This window comes from Doryrhamphus excisus, linkage group LG7 (genome assembly GCF_037039965.1).
Source record: "Doryrhamphus excisus strain RoL-2023G ecotype Guam linkage group LG7, RoL_Dexc_Guam_v1.1, whole genome shotgun sequence".
Classification (NCBI taxonomy): domain Eukaryota; kingdom Metazoa; phylum Chordata; class Actinopteri; order Syngnathiformes; family Syngnathidae; genus Doryrhamphus; species Doryrhamphus excisus.
Window position 1 is genome coordinate 3,970,390 of NC_136363.1, and position 20,131 is coordinate 3,990,520.

Genomic DNA, 20,131 nt, shown 5'->3' on the forward strand with positions numbered 1-20,131 from the left:
TTTTATTTCTTTTTTTCTCGACTATAAAGCGTCTTTGAGTACTCTGAAAAGCACTATACAAATAAAATGTATTATTATTATTATTTTAAAGTTCCAGGAAAATATCAGTTCCCAACTAAAAAAAAGATGAAAACCATTTTTTTGTGAATTTTTTTTTTTTTGCTTCTGTGGCAGCTCAAATATCTAGACAACTGTAACACAACATGGAAAAACTGTAAAATGTGTAAAAAAATTCCCTGGAATGGGTAACCTGCATGCCGTCAAAAGTACTTCTGCCATCTTGTGGCCATTTTATGGCCTGAAACTGTTCTATTTTTGCCTCTTGTGCAAAAAAAATGAAATACGTCTTTAGGATCGAGTGTTGGGGTTTATAAAAACGTGTGACTACATCTTTGGTATTGAATGAGTTAACTGTATGACCTCCAAATACACAAAGACATATACGATTTTTTTCTTCTTTCCTCGCTGTTATGGCTTCAAACTAAAGCATTGTATGCTACAACACTGTAACAAATACACAAAACCCGCTCATGCTTGTCCTCCTTTTTTTTTTTTGACCTCCTCCAGCTATGCTAAGATCCACATCCCCATCATAGCATCCGTTTCAGAGCACCAGCCCACCACGTGGGTCTCCTTCTTCTTTGACCTTCACATACTGGTCTGCACATTCCCAGCAGGCCTGTGGTTCTGCATCAAGAACATCAATGACGAACGAGTATTTGGTAAGACCACGTTTGGTGATAATGTTCTTCAAGGTTATAAATAGTTTAATATGGTGAACGCTTGTCATACATTAACTCGATGCCGGTGTCAATGCTTGAATAAGTCATTGATGGCTTTCGTTTTTTTTTCCCCCTTCCAGTGGCCCTTTACGCCATCAGCGCTGTGTATTTCGCCGGCGTGATGGTGCGACTCATGCTGACGCTGACTCCGGTGGTGTGCATGCTGTCAGCCGTGGCTTTCTCCAGCGTCTTTGAACATTACATGGGAGATGACACAAAGAGAGAGAAACCCCCTGCTGAAGACAGCAGCGACGAGGACGACAAAAGAAATTCCGGGAATCTCTACGACAAGGTAGGAGGCCAATCACCCGTCTCGTTTTTCAGCACACGGTGCCGCGCAGAAGTGAGGAAACGCGTCACGTTTCTGCAAATAGAAACTTTTCACAGGAGAATAGTTGGTTGTTTACGTACCTGACAGTTTGGACTGCATTGTGATTCATTTACAAGTGTCGCGGGTATGCTGGAGCCTATCCCAGCTGTCTTCGGGCGAGAGGCGGGGGAACACCCTGGACTGGACTGGTTGCCAGCCAATCACAGGGCACATTTAGACAAACAACCATTCACACTCACATTCATACCTATGGACAATTTGGAGTCGCTAATTAACCTAGCATGTTTTTGGAATGTGGGAGGAAACCGGAGTACCCGGGGAAAAAAAACCCACGCAAGCACGGGGAGAACATGCAAACTCCACACAGAGATGGCCGAGTGTGGAATTGAACCCTGGTCTCCTAGGTTAGCATGTTAGCATTTTAGCTAATTTACTGATATCTAAAGCAAATACACACATGGCATTATGTGGGGACACTGTGGGACTGCCTTAACACTTTTGGGACTTGAAGATGTCTTGCTAGGTGCTAGCATGTTTCTAACATTTTGTAACATTCATATCTATGGACAATTAACCTAGCATGTTTTTGGAATGTGGGAGGAAACCGGAGTACCCGGGAAAAAAAAAACCCACGCATGCACGGGGAGAACATGCAAACTCCACACAGAGATGGCTGAAGTTGGAATTGAACTCGGGTCTCCTAGCTGTGTGGCCTGCGCACTAACCACTTTCTATGCCGCATGTCCTCCAATGAACTGCTTTGCTCAGACACAATGCAGAATGGGAAACTTCAAAACTCATATTGGTACTTCTTTGTATATTTTTAGGTACACCTTTGGAGTGTTAAGTTACTGTGTGATGATTTTAGTGTTTTTTTGGAAGCATAAACATTGCTAAATAAACTAATAGACATAGACATGTTTTCTATAATAGACATGTTTTTGGAATGTGGGAGGAGTACCCGGAGAAAACCCATGCATGCACGGGGAGAACATGCAAACTCCACACAGAGATGGCCGAGAGTGGAATTGAACATGGGTCTCCTTGCTGTGAGGCCTGCATGCTAACCACTTGCACGCCGTGCAGCCCTCAAGACAAGCATTTCTTCATTTTAAGATCTAATACAATATTTTCATATAAATGTGAGACCAGTAAGCTACCTTGATGCAATCCTCATCTGTTCTATGTTCAACCCCCTTTAGCTGTACTTTTTACTCAATTGGGGAGATTGCCAGACGTGTCGTGAGCTTTTACCCACACATCCCACCAATATTTTTGAGCCGTGATTCATCTGCAGCTATTTGATGCGCTTACTCAGTTTTCAGCTGTCTCGCATTTGTGTGAATATTTGACTAACAAATATCTCAGCCAAAGAGCGAGTCGATGCCTTTTTTTTTTTTTTTTGCAGAAATGGCTAGCCACTTGAAAGTGTATTTACACACAATTCAGATTAACATTTTTTTTTTTTTTTTTGGGTTGCGCAATTGAGTCATCACATTCTCAGTATCATCATCAAAGCCTGAGGCGCATCTTTAGCTGACATCAGAAACACGAGGAAGCTCCGAGCTTTGTTTGCTAATGCAGTTTTTCCCTCCACCCCCCCCCCCCCCCCCCTTACACAGGCCGGCAAAGTACGCAAACACGTATCGGAACAGGAGAAAGCGGAGGAAGGTCTGGGTCCAAACGTGAAGTCCATCGTCACCATGCTCATGTTGATGCTCCTGATGATGTTTGCTGTCCACTGCACCTGGGTCACCAGCAACGCCTACTCCAGCCCCAGCGTGGTGCTCGCCTCGTACAACCATGATGGGTATGCGTTACTTGACACACTAGCCACGTATACATGGACCCAAATATTCCAATTCCATTCGGGTTATTTGCTGAAACGGAAAGAATGTAACCTTTTTCCGAAAGAAAAGTGCCAATCCGAATGAATATATAATGGGATTCCCAAGGGGGTGGAATATTCCTTTCCCCAATCCGATTGAGGTATCTTGTACCCGCTCAATCGGAAAGTTGTCAGACTGCGTTCTTCTTCGTGGTGTTTTTCCTTCTTCTGTTGTTTATTGGCGGTTGGCAAGCAGCTTTCGTGTGCATTAGCGGAAAGTTTGTTTTTGATTCAAACTAAATTGTAAAACTAAACTGGGTAAACACAAAACTGGCAATACTATGAGGATATTATGAATATGGTGAGTAGCATATTTCAATAAAAAATGTATTTTTTTTAAATATATTTTATATTTTTTTCATATAATTTTATTTTTTTATTAATTATTTTATTATTATCAATTTTTTAATTTTTTTAATATGCTACTCATAATACTGAGTTTATTCCTTTGTGAGGATAAGCGGTAGAAAATGAATGAATGAATATTGGTGAATAAAAAATGTATTTTTTAATAATTTTATTTTTTATTATTTATTTTATATTAATTATAGTCACACTATATAATATACGTATATATATATACAATTTTATTTTTTTAATATGCTACTCATAATACTATGAGTTTATTCCTTTGTGAGTATAAGCGTTAGAAAATTAATGAATGAATGAATGAATATTATGAATACGGAGTTAAAGAAAAACTGTAGGAAGTCAGTATCACGTGATGTTGGTGTTTACGCTTTACTGGGCATGCCCCATTGACTATTCTGGTTGATTATAGCGGCCGCATGTAAACACGCCATTGGAATATTCCTTTCCATGTATACCATTGCTTTCGGAAAGATTCCATTCGGAAAGAGAAAAAACTCCTCATGTAAAACGTGGCTACTGTCTTTTATTGTGTTAAATTACCATAAGATCTCAATGGTAAGTTGTACTACACTGACTAAAAGGTTGGTGGTTCCACATAGAGCAGCAAGTCAGGAGCACATGCATATTTCATACGACATTTCCTGAAATATTGATATGTGCATGACAGCGCAAGCTTTAATATCACAGCTTTTTTTTTTTTTTTTTTTTTTTTTTTTTTTTTAAGTTTCTAGGTCACAGAAATGTGTGTTTGTGTGCATAAAGGAAATTGCTGCTGTCAATCCATGCTGTGTATTGTACGCCTACACATAAAAATACACATAAACATAAACGGATGCATAAAGTTGTCCTGGAGGTTAGACACATTTTGGACATCATTTAAAAAAAAAAAAATCAAATATCGAATCTTGTGTTTGCGTATTTCCTTAAATAGACGCCACGCTCCGATTGATTGGCAAACAAACAATAGCTGAGGACAACAAAAACGGGTCTACTAGATCAGCGATTCTTATCTAGTGTGTCGGGACCCCAAAAGTGGGTCTATGTTGGGGCAAGAAATAAACTAATGAGTGGCTGCACGGAGGTAATGTGGTTAGCGTGCAGACCTCACAGCTAGGAGACCAGGGTTCAATCCCACCCTCGGCCATCTCTGTGTGCAGTTTGCATGTTCTCCCCGTGCATGCGTGGGTTTTCTCCGGGTACTCCGGTTTTCTCCCACATTCCAAAAACATGTCTATTATCGAAAACATGTCTCTCTATTAGTTTATTTAGCCATGTTTATGCTTGCAAAAAAAACACTAAACTCATCACACAGTAACTTAACACCCCAAAGGTGTACCTAAAAAATATACAAAGAAGTACCAATATGAGTTTTGAAGTTTCCCATTCTGCATTGTGTCTGAGCAAAGCAGTTCATTGGAGGACATGCGGCATAGAAAGTGGTGAAAGTGCGCAGACCTCACAGCTAGGAGACCCGAGTTCAATTCCACCCTCGGCCATCTCTGTGTGGAGTTTGCATGTTCTCCCCGTGCATGCGTGGGTTTTCTCCGGGTACTCCGGTTTCCTCCCACATTCCAAAAACATGCTAGGTTAATTGGTGACTCCAAATTGTCCATAGGTATGAATGTTAAAAAATGTTAGAAATGCTGTGTTGGAAAATGTTACAAAATGCTAACATGCCAATGGCTACCATGCTAGCACCTAGCAAGACATCTTCAAGTGCCAAAAGTGTTAATATTATTTTGTTATTATTATTTTCTATTATAGAAAACTTGTCTATGTCTATTAGTTTATTTAGCCATGTTTGTGCTTGCAAAAAAAACACTAAACTCATCACACAGTAACTTAACACTCCAAAGGTGTACCTAAAAATATACAAAGAAGTACCAATATGAGTTTTGAAGTTTCCCATTCTGCATTGTGTCTGAGCAAAGCAGTTCATTGGAGGACATGCGGCATAGAAAGTGGTTAGTGTGCAGGCCACACAGCTAGGAGACCTGAGTTCAATCCCACCTTCGGCCTTCTCTGTGTGGAGTTTGCATGTTCTCCCCGTGCATGCGTGGGTTTTCTCCGGGTATTTCCTCCCACATTCAAAAAAAAAAAACATGCTAGGTTAATTAGCGACTCCAAATTGTCCATAGGTATGAATGTGAGTGTGAATGGTTGTTTGTCTATAGTATGTGCACTGTGATTGGCTGGCCACCAGTCCAGGGTGTACCCCGCCTCTCGCCTGAAAACAGTTAGAATAGGCTCCAGCACCCTTTGCGACACTCGTGAGGAAAAAGCGGTAGAAAATGAATGAATGAATAAACTACTGAGCCGATGTCTGTGAATGCACCATGCGATCTTGTGTTTCTGAGCAACTCTGTCAAGTTTGAGCAGGTGGACAAGGACATATAGTGAGGACTTATGAGTGTATTTGAGTTGAGTTGGTAATAATTGAGTAACCATAGCAACATATAATTACTTGATATTATAATAATAAACACCATACCCCTAATAAACGCTTCTTTCACCATATGAGTGAGGAAATAGCGGTAGATTGCCCTTGCAGCCATGTTCCTGTTTGACTAGTTGGTGTTAACTTTTAACCTTTTTTCTCCCCCCTCCCCCTCCTTTTTCAGGTCAAGAAACATCCTTGATGACTTCAGGGAGGCCTACTATTGGCTGAGACAGAACACAGACGAGCACGCACGCGTCATGTCATGGTGGGACTACGGTTACCAAATAGCAGGGATGGCTAACAGGACCACGCTGGTTGACAATAATACGTGGAACAACAGTCATATAGCGCTGGTGAGGTCTCATTCATTTTTTTACCAACCCCCCCAACACCACCACCATGTTGGCTTTTAGCTCTGCTGCTATTTTTAATGCACACACACACACACACACACACCGGGAAACAAATGATCTCTTCCAGCAGCCACCGGATGATCATCAAGCTCTTTAGTGAATTTTTAATGAAATTGCCAATTCTAACTGCGCTCCCCTTTTATAAGCCAGATAATGTTGTTTTCTTAAACTTTTCTCAATTAGTTTAAGGGCAGCTCGGTTAATTGCTGTCACAGTCTGGGTGCTTTTCTTTCTATTTGCTGCATTTTTAAAATGTTTTTTTATTTATTTATTTATTTTATGGGGGGGTTAAACTTGTCCATTCTCATTTTTTCTGCTTATCGGCACTTCTGTTTATAGAATATTTCATTTCATGGTGTAGGTTTCTCTTAATTCTAAATGAAACTTTGCATGGTTCCATTCGGAAGTGTTTGAATCACAAAATATTGAATTGCCTCTTTCCTGAAGTCAGCTGGGATAGGCTCCAGCATACACTTGGTAATGGTAATGGTTTTATTTCATTTGAACATGCATCAGATTACAATTGAATGCATCACATAATCAGTTCACAGTTCCACATGTCCAAAAGGAGTAGGAAGAAGCAAAGTTTATTAAATCCTACCCCTCCATCTGGTACTTTTACAATCAGTAACTGTTACATTTGTTCACTTCCTGCTTTCCTAATATAGTTTAAGTTGTTTTTTGTTTTGTTTTTTTTGTTTTTTTGTTTTTTTTTTAATTTAAAAAAATGTATTTTTATTTTTACTATTTTTAATTATTTTTATTTGTACCCCGGTTTCCTCCCACATTCTAAAAACATGCTATGTTAATTGGTAATGGTTTTATTTCATTTGAACATGCTGGTACTTTTACAATCAGTTACATTTGTTCACTTCCTGCTTTCTTAATATAGTTTAAGTTGTTTTTTTTGTTTTTTATTTTTTTTTTACATTTGTTCACTTCCTGCTTTTCTAATATAATTTAAGTTTTTTTTTTACATTTTTATTTTTATCCTAAAAAATTAAGTGTTTTTCATTTTAATTTAAAATTAAAATATATCCTTGTGAAGCAGAATTCACCAAGCATTGGATTAAAATTAAAATAAATTAAATTTAAAATATTTTAATTTTAATTAAGTACCGAAGTACGAGGTGATATGACCATCCAATGACATAATGGGTACCATAGTAAGTGTCAATATAGTGATATATATAGCACATCATGACTGCTAAATACAAGGATGAAGAGTCTTGAACCAAACATCAACTGCTTGTATTGTTTCTTGCTCCTTGACCAAAGTCAAATGTCAGAACGGTTACATGAAAAGTTTGGGAACCTCTACTCTAGGGGATTTACGGCTTTTGTGCAAGTATTACAATGGCGGCGTGATGTTGTTGTAATATATATATATAGGACATTTGTCAAAACAATTGTCCCACTAGACGCTGTGGCAAATGTGCTGTCAACCTCCCATTTATCACATTCAAGGACATAATATGCTGTGTCGAGTCATCCTGTTATTTAAAATTGTTCTTTTCTTCTTTCAATCACTGTTCCAGGTGGGGAAAGCCATGTCTTCCAATGAAAGTGCAGCCTACAAAATCATGAGGTCCCTAGATGTCGACTATGTGCTGATTATTTTCGGCGGCGTCATCGGTTACTCGGGAGATGATATCAACAAGTTCCTGTGGATGGTGAGGATAGCTGAAGGGGAGCATCCTAAGGACATCAGGGTAAGGATGTTTTGTGGTGTTCACCAACCAATGCCATAACAATTTAAACTTATGACCATACTGGTCATGGTGGTGCTGCATGTTTTAAGGCAGGTGTCCAAAGTGTGGCCCGGTTTTTTTTTTTTGTTTGTTTTTTTTTTTACCCATGGCACATATGTGAGGAAAAATATGAAAATTTTTGTTAGGTTGAAAATTATTCATTTTCTACTGCTTATCCTCACAAGGGTTGTGGGGGGGGGGGGGTGCCGGAGCCTATCCCAGCTGTCTTCAGGCGAGAGGCGGGGTACACCCTGGACTGGTGGCCAGCCAATCACAGGGCACATATAGACAAACAACCATTCACACTCACATTCATACCTATGGACAATTTGGAGTCGCCAATTAACCTAGCATGTTTTTGGAATGTGGGAGGAAACCGGAGTACCCGGAGAAAACCCATGCATGCACGGGGAGAACATGCAAACTCCACACAGAGATGGCCGAGGGTGGAATCGAACTAGCTGTGAGGCCTGCATGCTAACCACTTGTCAGCCGAGGTTGAAAATTAGGTTGCAGGAATATGTTATGGTAATAAAGTCAAAATATTAAGGCTAAAATTTGAAAATTAAATAAGAAAATTAACAAAAGGGAAAAACAAATTTAATTTTAATACATTATTTTTTATTAAAAAAGATACTTTTTTTAATTAAATAAATTATAAATGAAAATTAAATTGTGACTTTTTTCTAATGTATTTAAATTAGAAAATTAAATAAGAAAATTAACAAAAGGGGAATAAATTAGAAAAAAGTCTTAAATTTAAGTCTTTTTTATTAAAAAATAATTTATTAAAGTTAAATTTGTACTAATTTGTTTTTCCCTTTTGTTAATTTTCTTATTTAATTTTCTAATTTAAATACATTAAATTTTAAATTAAATTTAAATTTAATAAATTTGAAATTTTTTACTAAAAAAATCCTTTTTTCTAATTAAAAAAATAATTTATTAAAATTAAATTTGTACTTTTTTCAAAAAAAATTGTTCCTAATTTTTTTCGCAATGTTTAGGTGTCGTTTACAAACACAAAAAAAATAATTCCTGAGGTTCTCTGGGTTGTTTAATTCCAGCAGTAAGTGTCTGATACCCAACATGAGACACTAAACCTCCACAGGCAGTGGATGTGGATGTGGATGTGGATGTGGATGTGGATGTGGATGTGGATGTGGGGTTGGAGGTGTGTTATTCTAATATTGAACTTGTTCCGTCTTTCAGGAGAGTGACTACTTCACCCCTCAGGGAGAGTTCCGAGTGGACAAGGACGGTTCGCCGACTCTGCTCAACTGCCTCATGTACAAGATGTCCTACTACCGATTTGGTGAAATGCAGGTGAGTGGAGGAACTTGCGACTAATGACCTGTTTGCTTCCTGTCCAAATACGATGTGCCTGTATCAACATTTCTATTCGTCTTTGAGTTTGGCATCCCGAGGGCAAGTCAGGCCTCGTTAGTTAGCACCTCAGATGTTTTTTTCGTTTTTTCTTCTTCTTCTTTTCACCCTTCCGGGCGTTGTGATACACTCGGTAGGTTCAGATAATGAGTCGCAGCGGTGTGCAAAGATCAGAAGTTTGCACAACTGTTCTCTCTCTCAGAAGAAGTACGACTCGCTGTGTTTTTCGTGCGGCGTTCTAGACGATAACCAGCAGCAAAGGTGGCTGACAGGTTTAAAAAAAATAAATAAAAAATGTACCGAGATGCCTCTGGAATCCCTGAGGTGTGATGGGAATTTGAGGAAAAAGAATGGATTTGAAAAGGTTTTTCCTGATGCTTTGTGCTACGGGGTGACTGCAGGTGGGGGGGCGAAAGGCAAAAAAAAAAAGGCGAAAGTGGAGTGATCCTTCTTGTCGACTGACATGACTGCTGGAGCTGCAGACTGGCCTGCGGGTCAATTCAATCAATGCACTTGCAGTCGGGAGACTTGACCAAAAAACAAATGGGAAAAGCAGTTTATATCAAATTGAGGGGAAAATAAACGACTAAAGTGGCGGAAGAACATACGGATATCATATGTTTCAGCTCCCATTGTCAATTATTCATTCATTCATTCAGGGCTCACTCTGGACTGGTCGGCAAATTAAACCTGTTAGATATTCATTCATTAATTTTCTACCGCTTTTCCTCACAAGGGTCGCGGGGGTGCTGGAGCCTACCCCAGCTGTCTTAGTGAGAGAGGCGAGGCTCACTCTGGACTGGTTGGCAAATTAAACCTGTTAGATGTTCATTCATTTTCTACCGCTTTTCCTCACGAGGGTCGCGGGGGTGCTGGAGCCTACCCCAGCTGTCTTAGAGAGAGAGGCAAGGCTCACTCCGGACTGGTCGGCAAATTAAACCTGTTAGATATTCATTCATTTTCTACCGCTTTTCCTCACAAGGGTCGCGGGGGTGCTGGAGCCTACCCCAGCTGTCTTGGGGAAAGAGCCAAGGCTCACTCCGGACTGGTCGGCAAATTAAACCTGTTAGATATTCATTCATTTTCTACCGCTTTTCCTCACGAGGGTCGCGGGGGTGCTGGAGCCTACCCCAGCTGTCTTAGTGAGAGAGGCAAGGCTCACTCTGAACTGGTCGGCAAATTAAACCTGTTAGATATTCATGCATTCATTTTCTACCGCTTTTCCTTACAAGGGTCGCGGGGTGCTGGAGCCTACCCCAGCTGTCTTAGAGAGAGAGGCAAGGCTCACTCTGAACTGGTCGGCAAATTAAACCTGTTAGATATTCATTTATTCATCCATTTTCTACCGCTTTTCCTCACGAGGGTCGCGGGGGTGCTGGAGCCTACCCCAGTTGTTTTAGGGAGAGAGGCAGGGCTCACTCTGGACTGGTCGGCAAATTAAACCTGTTAGATATTCATTCATTCATTTTCTACCGCTTTTCCTCACGAGGGTCACGGGGGTGCTGGAGCCTACCCCAGTTGTTTTAGGGAGAGAGGCAGGGCTCACTCTGGACTGGTTGGCAAATTAAACCTGTTAGATATTCATTCATTCATTTTCTACCGCTTTTCCTCACGAGGGTCGCGGGGGTGCTCGAGCCTACCCCAGCTGTCTTAGTGAGAGAGGCGAGGCTCACTTTGGACTGGTCGGCAAATTAAACCTGTTAGATATTCATTCATTCATTTTCTACCGCTTTTCCTCATGAGGGTCACGGGGGTGCTGGAGCCTACCCCAGTTGTTTTAGGGAGAGAGGCAGGGCTCACTCTGGACTGGTTGGCAAATTAAACCTGTTAGATATTCATTCATTCATTTTCTACCGCTTTTCCTTACAAGGGTCGCGGGGGTGCTGGAGCCTACCCCAGCTGTCTTAGTGAGAGAGGCGAGGCTCACTCTGGACTGGTCGGCAAATTAAACCTGTTAGATATTCATTCATTTGTTCATTTTCTACCGCTTTTCCTCATGAGGGTCACGGGGGTGCTGGAGCCTACCCCAGTTGTCTTAGAGAGAGAGGCAGGGCTCACTCTGGACTGGTTGGCAAATTAAACCTGTTAGATATTCATTCATTCATTTTCAACCGCTTTTTGTCACGAGGGTCGCAGTGTTGCTGGAGCCTACCCCAGCTGTCTTAGTGAGAGAGGCGAGGCTCACTCTGGACTGGTCAGCAAATTAAACCTGTTAGATATTCATTCATTCGTTCATTTTCTACCGCTTTTCCTCACGGGGGTGCTGGAGCCTACCCCAGTTGTCTTAGAGAGAGAGGCAGGGCTCACTCTGGACTGGTTGGCAAATTAAACCTGTTAGATATTCATTCATTTTCTACCGCTTTTCCCTACACGGCTCACGGGGGTGCTGGAGCCTACCCCAGCTGTTTTAGAGAGAGAGGCAGGGCTCACTCCAGACTGGTCGGCAAATTAAACCTGTTAGATATTCATTCATTCATTTTTTACCGCTTTTCCTCACAAGGGTCGCGGGGGTGCTGGAGCCTACACCAGTTGTCTTAGAGAGAGAGAGAGGCAAGGCTCACTCCGGACTGGTTGGCAAATTAAACCTGTTAGATATTCATTCATTTTCTACCGCTTTTTGTCACGAGGGTCGCAGTGTTGCTGGAGCCTACCCCAGCTGTCTTAGTGAGAGAGGCGAGGCTCACTCTGGACTGGTCGGCAAATTAAACCTGTTAGATATTCATCTGACATTTTTTAACTCTGCCCCCCCCCCCACGTCTCTTAGTTGGACTTCCGAACGCCCCCCGGCTTTGACCGTACACGCAATGCGGAGATCGGCAACAAGGATATTAAATTCAAGCACCTGGAGGAGGCCTTCACCTCAGAGCACTGGCTGGTCAGGATCTACAAGGTCAAGAACCTGGGCAACAGAGAGCCGCTGGACCGCAAGCTTCGCGGCATCGTTCCCAAACAGAAGTACACCTCCAAAAAGGTATCGTTGTCGACTTTCGCCTTCACACATCGTTTTTTCTACAAAATGGGAGTCAGTAGTTAATCAATTAAAACAGAATATTACACTGGAACCTATTCAAGTCAAAGCCTCACATTGACATAAGCAGCTATTGTGGATGGAGTGGTCCATGTTGGTGGGGGGGGGGGCTTACGTTATGGGCAGGCGTATGTCATGGACGACACAAGGTAACAAAGGACCCATGAACTGGTTTCACACTGCTTATCTATAGTAGGATTCATTATTTCGAAATGTAATATTTTAGAAACACATTCTTAATATGGTTGTCAACATTAGAGCCCTCGAGTCATGAAATAACACCCCTACAGTCAACTTTACACTGATATTACTCAATATTTTTGACATTCATTCATTCATTTTCTACTGCTTATCCTCATGAGGATCGCAGGGGGTGCTGGAGCCTATCCCAGCTGTCGTAGGACGAGAGGCGGGACTGGACTGGTGGCCAGCCAATCACAGGGCACATATAGACAAACAACCATTCACACTCACATTCATACCTATGGACAATTTGGAGTCGCTAATTAACCTAGCATGTTTTTGGAATGTGGGAGGAAAACCGGAGTACCCGGAGAAAACCCACGCATGCACGGGGAGAACATGCAAACTCCACGCAGAGATGGCCGAGGGTGGAATTGAACCCTGGTCTCCTAGGTTAGCATTTTAGCTAATTTACTGATATCTAAAGGCAAATTCACACATGGCATTATGTGGGGACACTATGGGACTGCCTTAACACTTTTGGGACTTGAAGATGTCTTGCTAGGTGCTAGCATGGTAGCCATTGGCATGTTAGCATTTTCTAACATTGTTTAGCACAGCATTTTCTAACATTCATACCTATGGACAATTTGGAGCCTGCTTCCTAGCATATTTTTTTCAATTATTAAATCTACTATATTATGTAAACCTAGCATAAAGGTGACTATAGGGGTGTTATTTCATGTCTAGAGGGCTCTAATCATGTTAAAACGTGTATTAGGAAGATGGTACTTCTGAAAGTATTCCATTTGCAAATAGGCTTCTGCTTAAGATTAAAGACTTATTTACTGTATATAGTATATGTACATAGTGTAGATAGTGTAGTTTTACTACACTACACATTCACTTCCTGCTTCCCAGCATATTTTTTTTCAATTATTAAATCTCCTATATAATGTAATACTAGCATAAAGGTGACTATAGGGGTGTTATTTCATGTCTAGAGGGCTCTAATCATGTTAAAACGTGTATTAGGATGTATTCCATTAGTAAATAGACTTCTGCTTAAGATTAAAGACTTATTTACTGTATATAGTATATGTACATAGTGTGTACATAGTGTAGTTTTACTACACTACACAATCACTTCCTGCTTCCCAGCATATTTTTTTCAATTATTAAATCTACTATATAATGTAATACTAGCATAATGGTGACTATAGGGGTGTTATTTCATTTCTAGAGGGCTCTAATCATGTTAAAACATGTATTAGGAAGATGGTAATTCTGAAACTATTGCATATTGCAATGATTTTGCATTATTTACTGTATATAGTATATGTACATAGTGTAGTTTTACTACACTACACATTCACTTCCTGCTTCCCAGCATATTTTTTTCAATTATTCAATCTACTATATAATGTAATACTAGCATAAAGGTGACTATAGGGGTGTTATTTTGTGTCTAGAGGGCTCTAATCATGTTAAAACGTGTATTAGGAAGTATTCCATTAGTAAATAGACTTCTGCTTAAGAGTAAAGACTCATTTACTGTATGTAGTAAATGTACATAATGTAGTTTTACTGAGGTTTCACTCCCCCCCCCCCCCCCTCGTTTCTAACCAGACGGCCAAGAGGAAGCGAGGCTTCATCAAGAACAAACTGCTCCTGAAAAAAGGCAAGAAACTCCAAAAAAAGTAACGCTGACGAACTGTCCGAGGAAAAAAAACAAAACAAATGAAATGCGAAGCAACCTCTTGACAAACAATGAAGAAGAACACCGGGGTGGATCATGTGGCACTTGAGCTGGAAGCGTTTCTCATTGGAGCGCCCCCGTGTGGCGAGGAAGGTGAAGTGTCAAAATCCTGGCTCGCTCCAGAAATCCTTGTCCATTTTATCTTGTGTGTGGGAGGGGGGGGGGGGGGGGATTTTGTCTTGCTAATTTTCTCCAATTTTTTTTTTTTTTTTACTTTGTACTTGAATGTGTGGCGAGGCATCGGGCTGCTTTGTTGTTTTTTGTCGATTAAACATTTTTTTTGTGGTACACCAATGACGTGCTTATCAGTGTGGGTAACAAAAATAGATAGGGGGGGGGTCATCGCACCAAAGAGCCATTGACTTGACCTTGCTCCATGGCACATGTGAACTCATAAAGAAGTGCGGGAAGCGCTCAGGGCTCGTTCCTGACACGTTTATGCGGTATGGAGGAACGTCAGCGTCTCGGCATGAAGCCCCGCCTCTTGGAATTCACTTCAGAAATCGCTCGCTGTATTTTTTTTTTTTTTTTCCCCCGTAACCCAATTGGCCTGATACGTCACTTTTCTGTAAAGATCATGTCAAATATAATATATTGCTTTCTTGTGCGGATTTAAATATGCACTTCTGTCCCTTATTTTGGGTGTTTTTGTATGACAGCAACTGGAGCGGAGAAGGCAATAATTCTTGTACAGAGAGGGCCTTGAGATTTTTCGTCATGAATTGAATGAATGTGAATTTTTTTTTTTCTTCCTAATGCTGTCCAACCCCGTCCCGCATCCATACTTGCTTAGATTGTACACGTTTGTTGCTGGGGCTTCTGCAACAGCAAACAAAAAAAGTAGTGATATTATTCAAATTATTCAAGTAGGCCTCCCTTCCTGCAGAGGGAGCTCTCTAGTTTGCGTGAGCAAGCCTAGTGCCTCTTCGCCGGTCGTCATCACCTGTCATATTTTGCCGTCTTCCTCCATAGCAGCGGCGGGTCGAGGAAGGCGGTCTCGCTAACTGGAAACGGGGTGTAACGGGGGGGGGGTTTGACACGGAATATCAACGACCATCATTCTGTCTTTAGCTTGGTTCTTAAGGTGTCCGCTTCTCAAGTAGCATGCTAAGCGGTGTTAGTGCCACACTGAAATGAAAGAACAGCATAGAAAAATACATCACTGCATGCAAGTATATTTTGACTAGTATTTTGCCAAAAGGCATGTATTTTTTGTTTGTTTTATTTTTTTGACGGAAAAAATTTTAAATTCTGGGAATGCTATCATGAGAAAAAAAAATCTAAATTTAAGTTGAAATAGTCCAAGAATTATGTTTGTATATTACAGGTAAATTGTAGTAACTTTAGGTCAACATTTCACATAAATAAAATATTTACTGCATATCCACTGCCACTTTTGAACACTAAAATGTCATGTGGCTTTCAAGTGAATGGGATTTATGGGCATCTATTGCAGGTAGTTTTTATAACTAATAAACAAAAGAAATTAGTCAAAAAATATTGTGACATTTCAACTTTATTTCTTAGAATACATCTATTTGGTCCTAAACTATAACTTTGTGGTGATATTACCATCCGTATATCGGTGTAATATCATATTTGTATTCCTTCTTGGAGCGTCCATATTTGATTCCCATGATGTTACTGTTTGTTTCAGTGTGGCACTAACACGGTGTGGTTAAGTAACTGCTAAGTTCAAACGTCATTCATACAAGTATCACGTTCATGTCTTAAATCTTGTTTATTTTTTAAATAATTATTACGTTTTCAGTAATGGAAAATGCATCGAAAAGTGAGGTTGCTGAATAAAGTGGCAAGTTGAAGGCGTGCTAGCTAAATGGGATGTGGTACGGATACTGTAACTTTAAGGTTGTCATGTCTTAAAGGGATAGTTGCCATTTTTTGACAGGAAGTAGTATGACATCATCGGAAGTACCACTTTATCCCCTGAGTCTATATTATTTGTGTTAAAGAAAGTACTTCCGGCTAGTTGGTGGGTGGGGGTCACTAAAGTAAAGAGTTTGCTTCTCGAACAAAATGCGGTTTAACAAGAAAAAGTCAGTTCTCACGATTCCTTTTTGACACGGGATGTGGTACTGGATACGGTAACTTTAAAGTTGTCATATCTTAAAGGGATAGTTGCCATTTTTTTGACCGGAAGTAGTATGACATCTTCATCGGAAGCAGCACTTTAGCCCCTGAGTTCTCGTCTATATTATTTGTGTTAAAGAAAGTACTTATGGCTAGTTGGTGGGGGGTCTAAAAGTAAAGCGTTTGCTTCTCGAAACAAAATGCGGTTTGACAAGAAGTCTCACTATCACTTTTTGGTTCGGGATGTGCTACTGGATACGGTAACTTTATAGTTGTCATGTCTTAAAGGGATAGTTGCCATTTTTTTACCGGAAGTAGTATGACAACCTCATCGGAAGCACCACTTAGTCCCTGAGTTCTCGTTTATATTATTTGTGTTAAAGAAAGTACTTACGGCTAGTTGGTGGGGGGGTCACTAAAGTAAAATGCAGTTTGACAAGAAAAAGTCAAAAAAGATCACTTTTTGGTCCGTGTTTCACAGTGTTTAAGCGCACGTGTCAATCACGGACAAGCTGTGTAGCGCGCAGGGATACTTTTCTGACCCCCACCAATTAGCTGGAACTACTTTCTTCAACAAAAACCGACCCAAATTGTTGACTGACGAAGTGTGGGACGATGGGTAAGTCAGACTACTTCATGTCCAAAAATCCCAACTATATCTTTAGGACTGAAGGAAATTTGGTTGATCCTTAACACGCCGTACAAATGTACTTCCTGCTTTTCTTGGTTTTACCTTTTTTTTGTCTTTGTGCTTTTTATAGGCTTCCAAAGCATCAAGTCAGTCACAGCTTGCCTCCAAACGAGTGCAAAGCCAGCCTTAATGTGATGTGAAGTTCTGTGCCCTCCTATTTTGTCTTATTTCTATTTTATTTTCACATTTGTTCAGGTTAGTGACAAAAACAACCCCCTTCCTTCACTTTCCTTTTTTTTTTGTCGCTCAGTGCCGTCTGTCCCTGACAGGTTTTTACTTTTTGGGGGGGTTATTCTTTGATGCAATGTTTCTTTGACACTTCTTTTTCCTTTCAGCGTTGACACTGTTGATCTGTTTGTTCTGTCATCTTTAAATATACAATTCAATGAAAGTATCTTGTTGTTGTTGTTATTGCGGCCGCTGCGATACAAAGAGTGGCCGCTAGGGGGCAGCATTGACTGAGGACATCAGTCTTGGTGAGCACGTGGTTCATTTGATGGTGGGTGAATGCGGTTGACTTTAAAATAACATCCGTTTATTCATTTTACAGTTTTGTCAACATCGGTAAGTAACATTCATTTTATACTCATGTATGAAATAGGTTATTGAAATAAGAATAGTTATTAAAATGACCACAAAAAATGGATTAAATTGATGGCATCACCATATTATGTACTCACCTTTTCCAAAGTGTATCCCAAGGGGCTGAACCCAGCCTGTTTATCGGAGCCCGGCATTTAAAAATATTTCTGATAAAATTCCCCTAATATTAAAATTTTTTCCTCCTTTTCTTTTAAATTAAATAATTGTCCAAAATTCCAACTTTATTCCCATAAAATGACAATCTAATACAAAACTATGGTTACATTCTTGTAATATTCCAACAGTATTCTTGTGTATTTTTACTTTTAATTCAGCTTTTTGCTTGTAATTATTTACATTTTTTTGCCTACAGGTCTCTGGCCCCACCCCCACATAATTACAAATATTTTTACTTAACTCATGTAATATGTATTTTTTTCTTTGAATGTGTTATTTGACAAAGTTAGAAGTTAGGAGTATTCTGACTTACTGTAAAACTGCCGCTTTTGTTTTTGTAATATTCCAATATTATTTCTATATTATAGACTTCCCGTTTATCGGCTTCCGGCATCTAAAATATTTTTTATATAATTCCCTTAATATTAAAATTTTCCCCCTTTTTCTTTTAAATGAAATAATTGTCCAAAATTCCGACTTTATTCCCATAAAATGACAACCTAATACAAAACTATTGTTACATTCTTGTAATATTCCAACAGTATTCTTGTGTACTTTTAATTCAGCTTTTTGCTTGTAATTATTTACATTTTTTTTGCCTACAGCATGATGGCCCCACCCCCGCATAATATTTTTACTTAACTCATGTAATATATTTTTTTCCTTTTGAATTATTTGACAAAGTTAGGACTATTCCGACTTACTGTAAAACTGCCGCTTTTGTTCTTGTAATATTCCAATTATAGACTTTTTGTTCATGAGTATTTTTGACTCGATTACTTAAAAAAAATGTATTTATTTAAAATCCAAATTGTCTTAAAGGGGAAGTGCACTTTGCCCATCATTCACAATCTTTATGTGAAACATGAACACATTTATTTCCCTTTTCTGTGCATTCTAGCGCGAGAAAACGAGTTAATGAGCTAGCTAACAACAGACGTCATGGGAAATTTATGCTAAAGCGCTCGCAAAAACCCTCAAAAACGGCGACAGTGTTCCATTTACATAATAATATTATTGTCGCAGCTAACATGACACGTCGCTAGCTGCTTGTCATTCACCGATGAAAGAGCGGATACCTAGCGCTCCATTTTGCTACAAAGACTCAACAAGACGCTTGTTTGCCGTCTGCATTTTTTTTTTTACCTCAGGACTGGAGCACACGTCTTGTGCTGGAAGATACAGCCATCCCAAGGAGGGCGGACACTGTAAGTGTTGTCGCCGCCGTTGTTGTTGTTGTTATTGAAGGAACTAGCATAAGTATGTGTATCAAAGCGCCTAGGAAATATGTTTTGATAGTGTTTTTAATACAGCTTTTTGTATCCTTCCCCTAAGCCATGATGTAGAACTATTTTTGCTTTCAGGTCATTTGACCCGCATCAATGAGCTTACCAAACAAATTTTATGTTCCAATAATTAATTTAACAGAAACCCTTTTTTTTTTCCACTAAAGGCACACAAGATATGAGAGGACAGCCTTTATGGATGCTAAACTATAAATAATACAAGAAAAAGCACACAGAGTATCTAACAAGGTAGGTGTGTATACATTCAATGCACACACATACACACAATCAGGTACTTAAGATCAAAGTCAATGTTATTCATATTTCATATCCGCATTTTGTATTGGTGATTTTTCCGATAGAAGTAATAAGTGAACACCCTGATTTGAAATATCTCTAAGGTATAAAATTGTACATTTCTTCTCTTGGTCAAAGTGCTTTATAAAGGACTTGTGGTGTTGAGGTGAATGCTAACGGGATGATAAGACAAACTGAAAGATCTGATAAGACAACACACTTGATTATGGTGAGTGTGCAAAAAGGCCAGAAAGTGAAAAATAGAAGAACTCTAGTCGTCTAATAACAATATACAAAAAATGTTTTTTGTCCACATTCCCTTTGGCACCGTTTGCTTGTTTCCTGTTTGTCTCCATGGCGACATAGGGAGGAGTCCACGGATCCAGTTTAAGGTTGCTGCTACCCATGTTGGACCTCCTGGGGGGGGGGCGAGGGTGAGGGTGGGCGTCACTGCTCAAGTGTCCCATGAGAAGAAAAAGAGGTGCGTGTGTCAGGTTGACTTCCACAGAGGCTTGTTGTAGATCCAACCCTCACCCTGCACGACACATAGCATACCGTTAGGAACAACCAATCACATCAAATTAGAACTGGATCACATAGAATTAGATGCACCCACTAAATTTAGAGGAAAAAGTCAGATTATACGTTATTTGACAGGAGCCAATCATGAGCTA

General features: G+C 39.9%; 2 protein-coding genes across 3 annotated transcripts in view; one reads left to right on the plus strand and one right to left on the minus strand.

Moving 5' to 3' along the window:
* stt3b (STT3 oligosaccharyltransferase complex catalytic subunit B) overlaps positions 1-17,550 on the plus strand; it is a 65,416-nt gene extending 47,866 nt beyond the window's left edge. Inside the window, exons 9-17 of the mRNA XM_078791918.1 lie at positions 568-722; positions 863-1,074; positions 2,736-2,923; positions 5,995-6,166; positions 7,765-7,938; positions 9,190-9,303; positions 12,128-12,334; positions 14,204-14,426; positions 17,186-17,550. Of these exons, the coding sequence (XP_078648044.1) occupies positions 568-722; positions 863-1,074; positions 2,736-2,923; positions 5,995-6,166; positions 7,765-7,938; positions 9,190-9,303; positions 12,128-12,334; positions 14,204-14,278 (1,297 nt within the window). The 3' untranslated portion in view covers positions 14,279-14,426; positions 17,186-17,550. The remainder of the gene's footprint in view (positions 1-567; positions 723-862; positions 1,075-2,735; positions 2,924-5,994; positions 6,167-7,764; positions 7,939-9,189; positions 9,304-12,127; positions 12,335-14,203; positions 14,427-17,185) is intronic.
* Positions 17,551-18,889: 1,339 nt separating this feature from the next.
* Positions 18,890-20,131, minus strand: part of LOC131101348 (oxysterol-binding protein-related protein 10) — a 69,714-nt gene continuing 68,472 nt past the window's right edge. For both annotated transcript variants that reach the window (XM_058046357.2, XM_058046356.2), the window contains one exon: positions 18,890-19,992. In XM_058046357.2, coding sequence (XP_057902340.2) covers positions 19,948-19,992 — 45 coding nt within the window. In that variant the 3' untranslated portion in view covers positions 18,890-19,947. The remainder of the gene's footprint in view (positions 19,993-20,131) is intronic.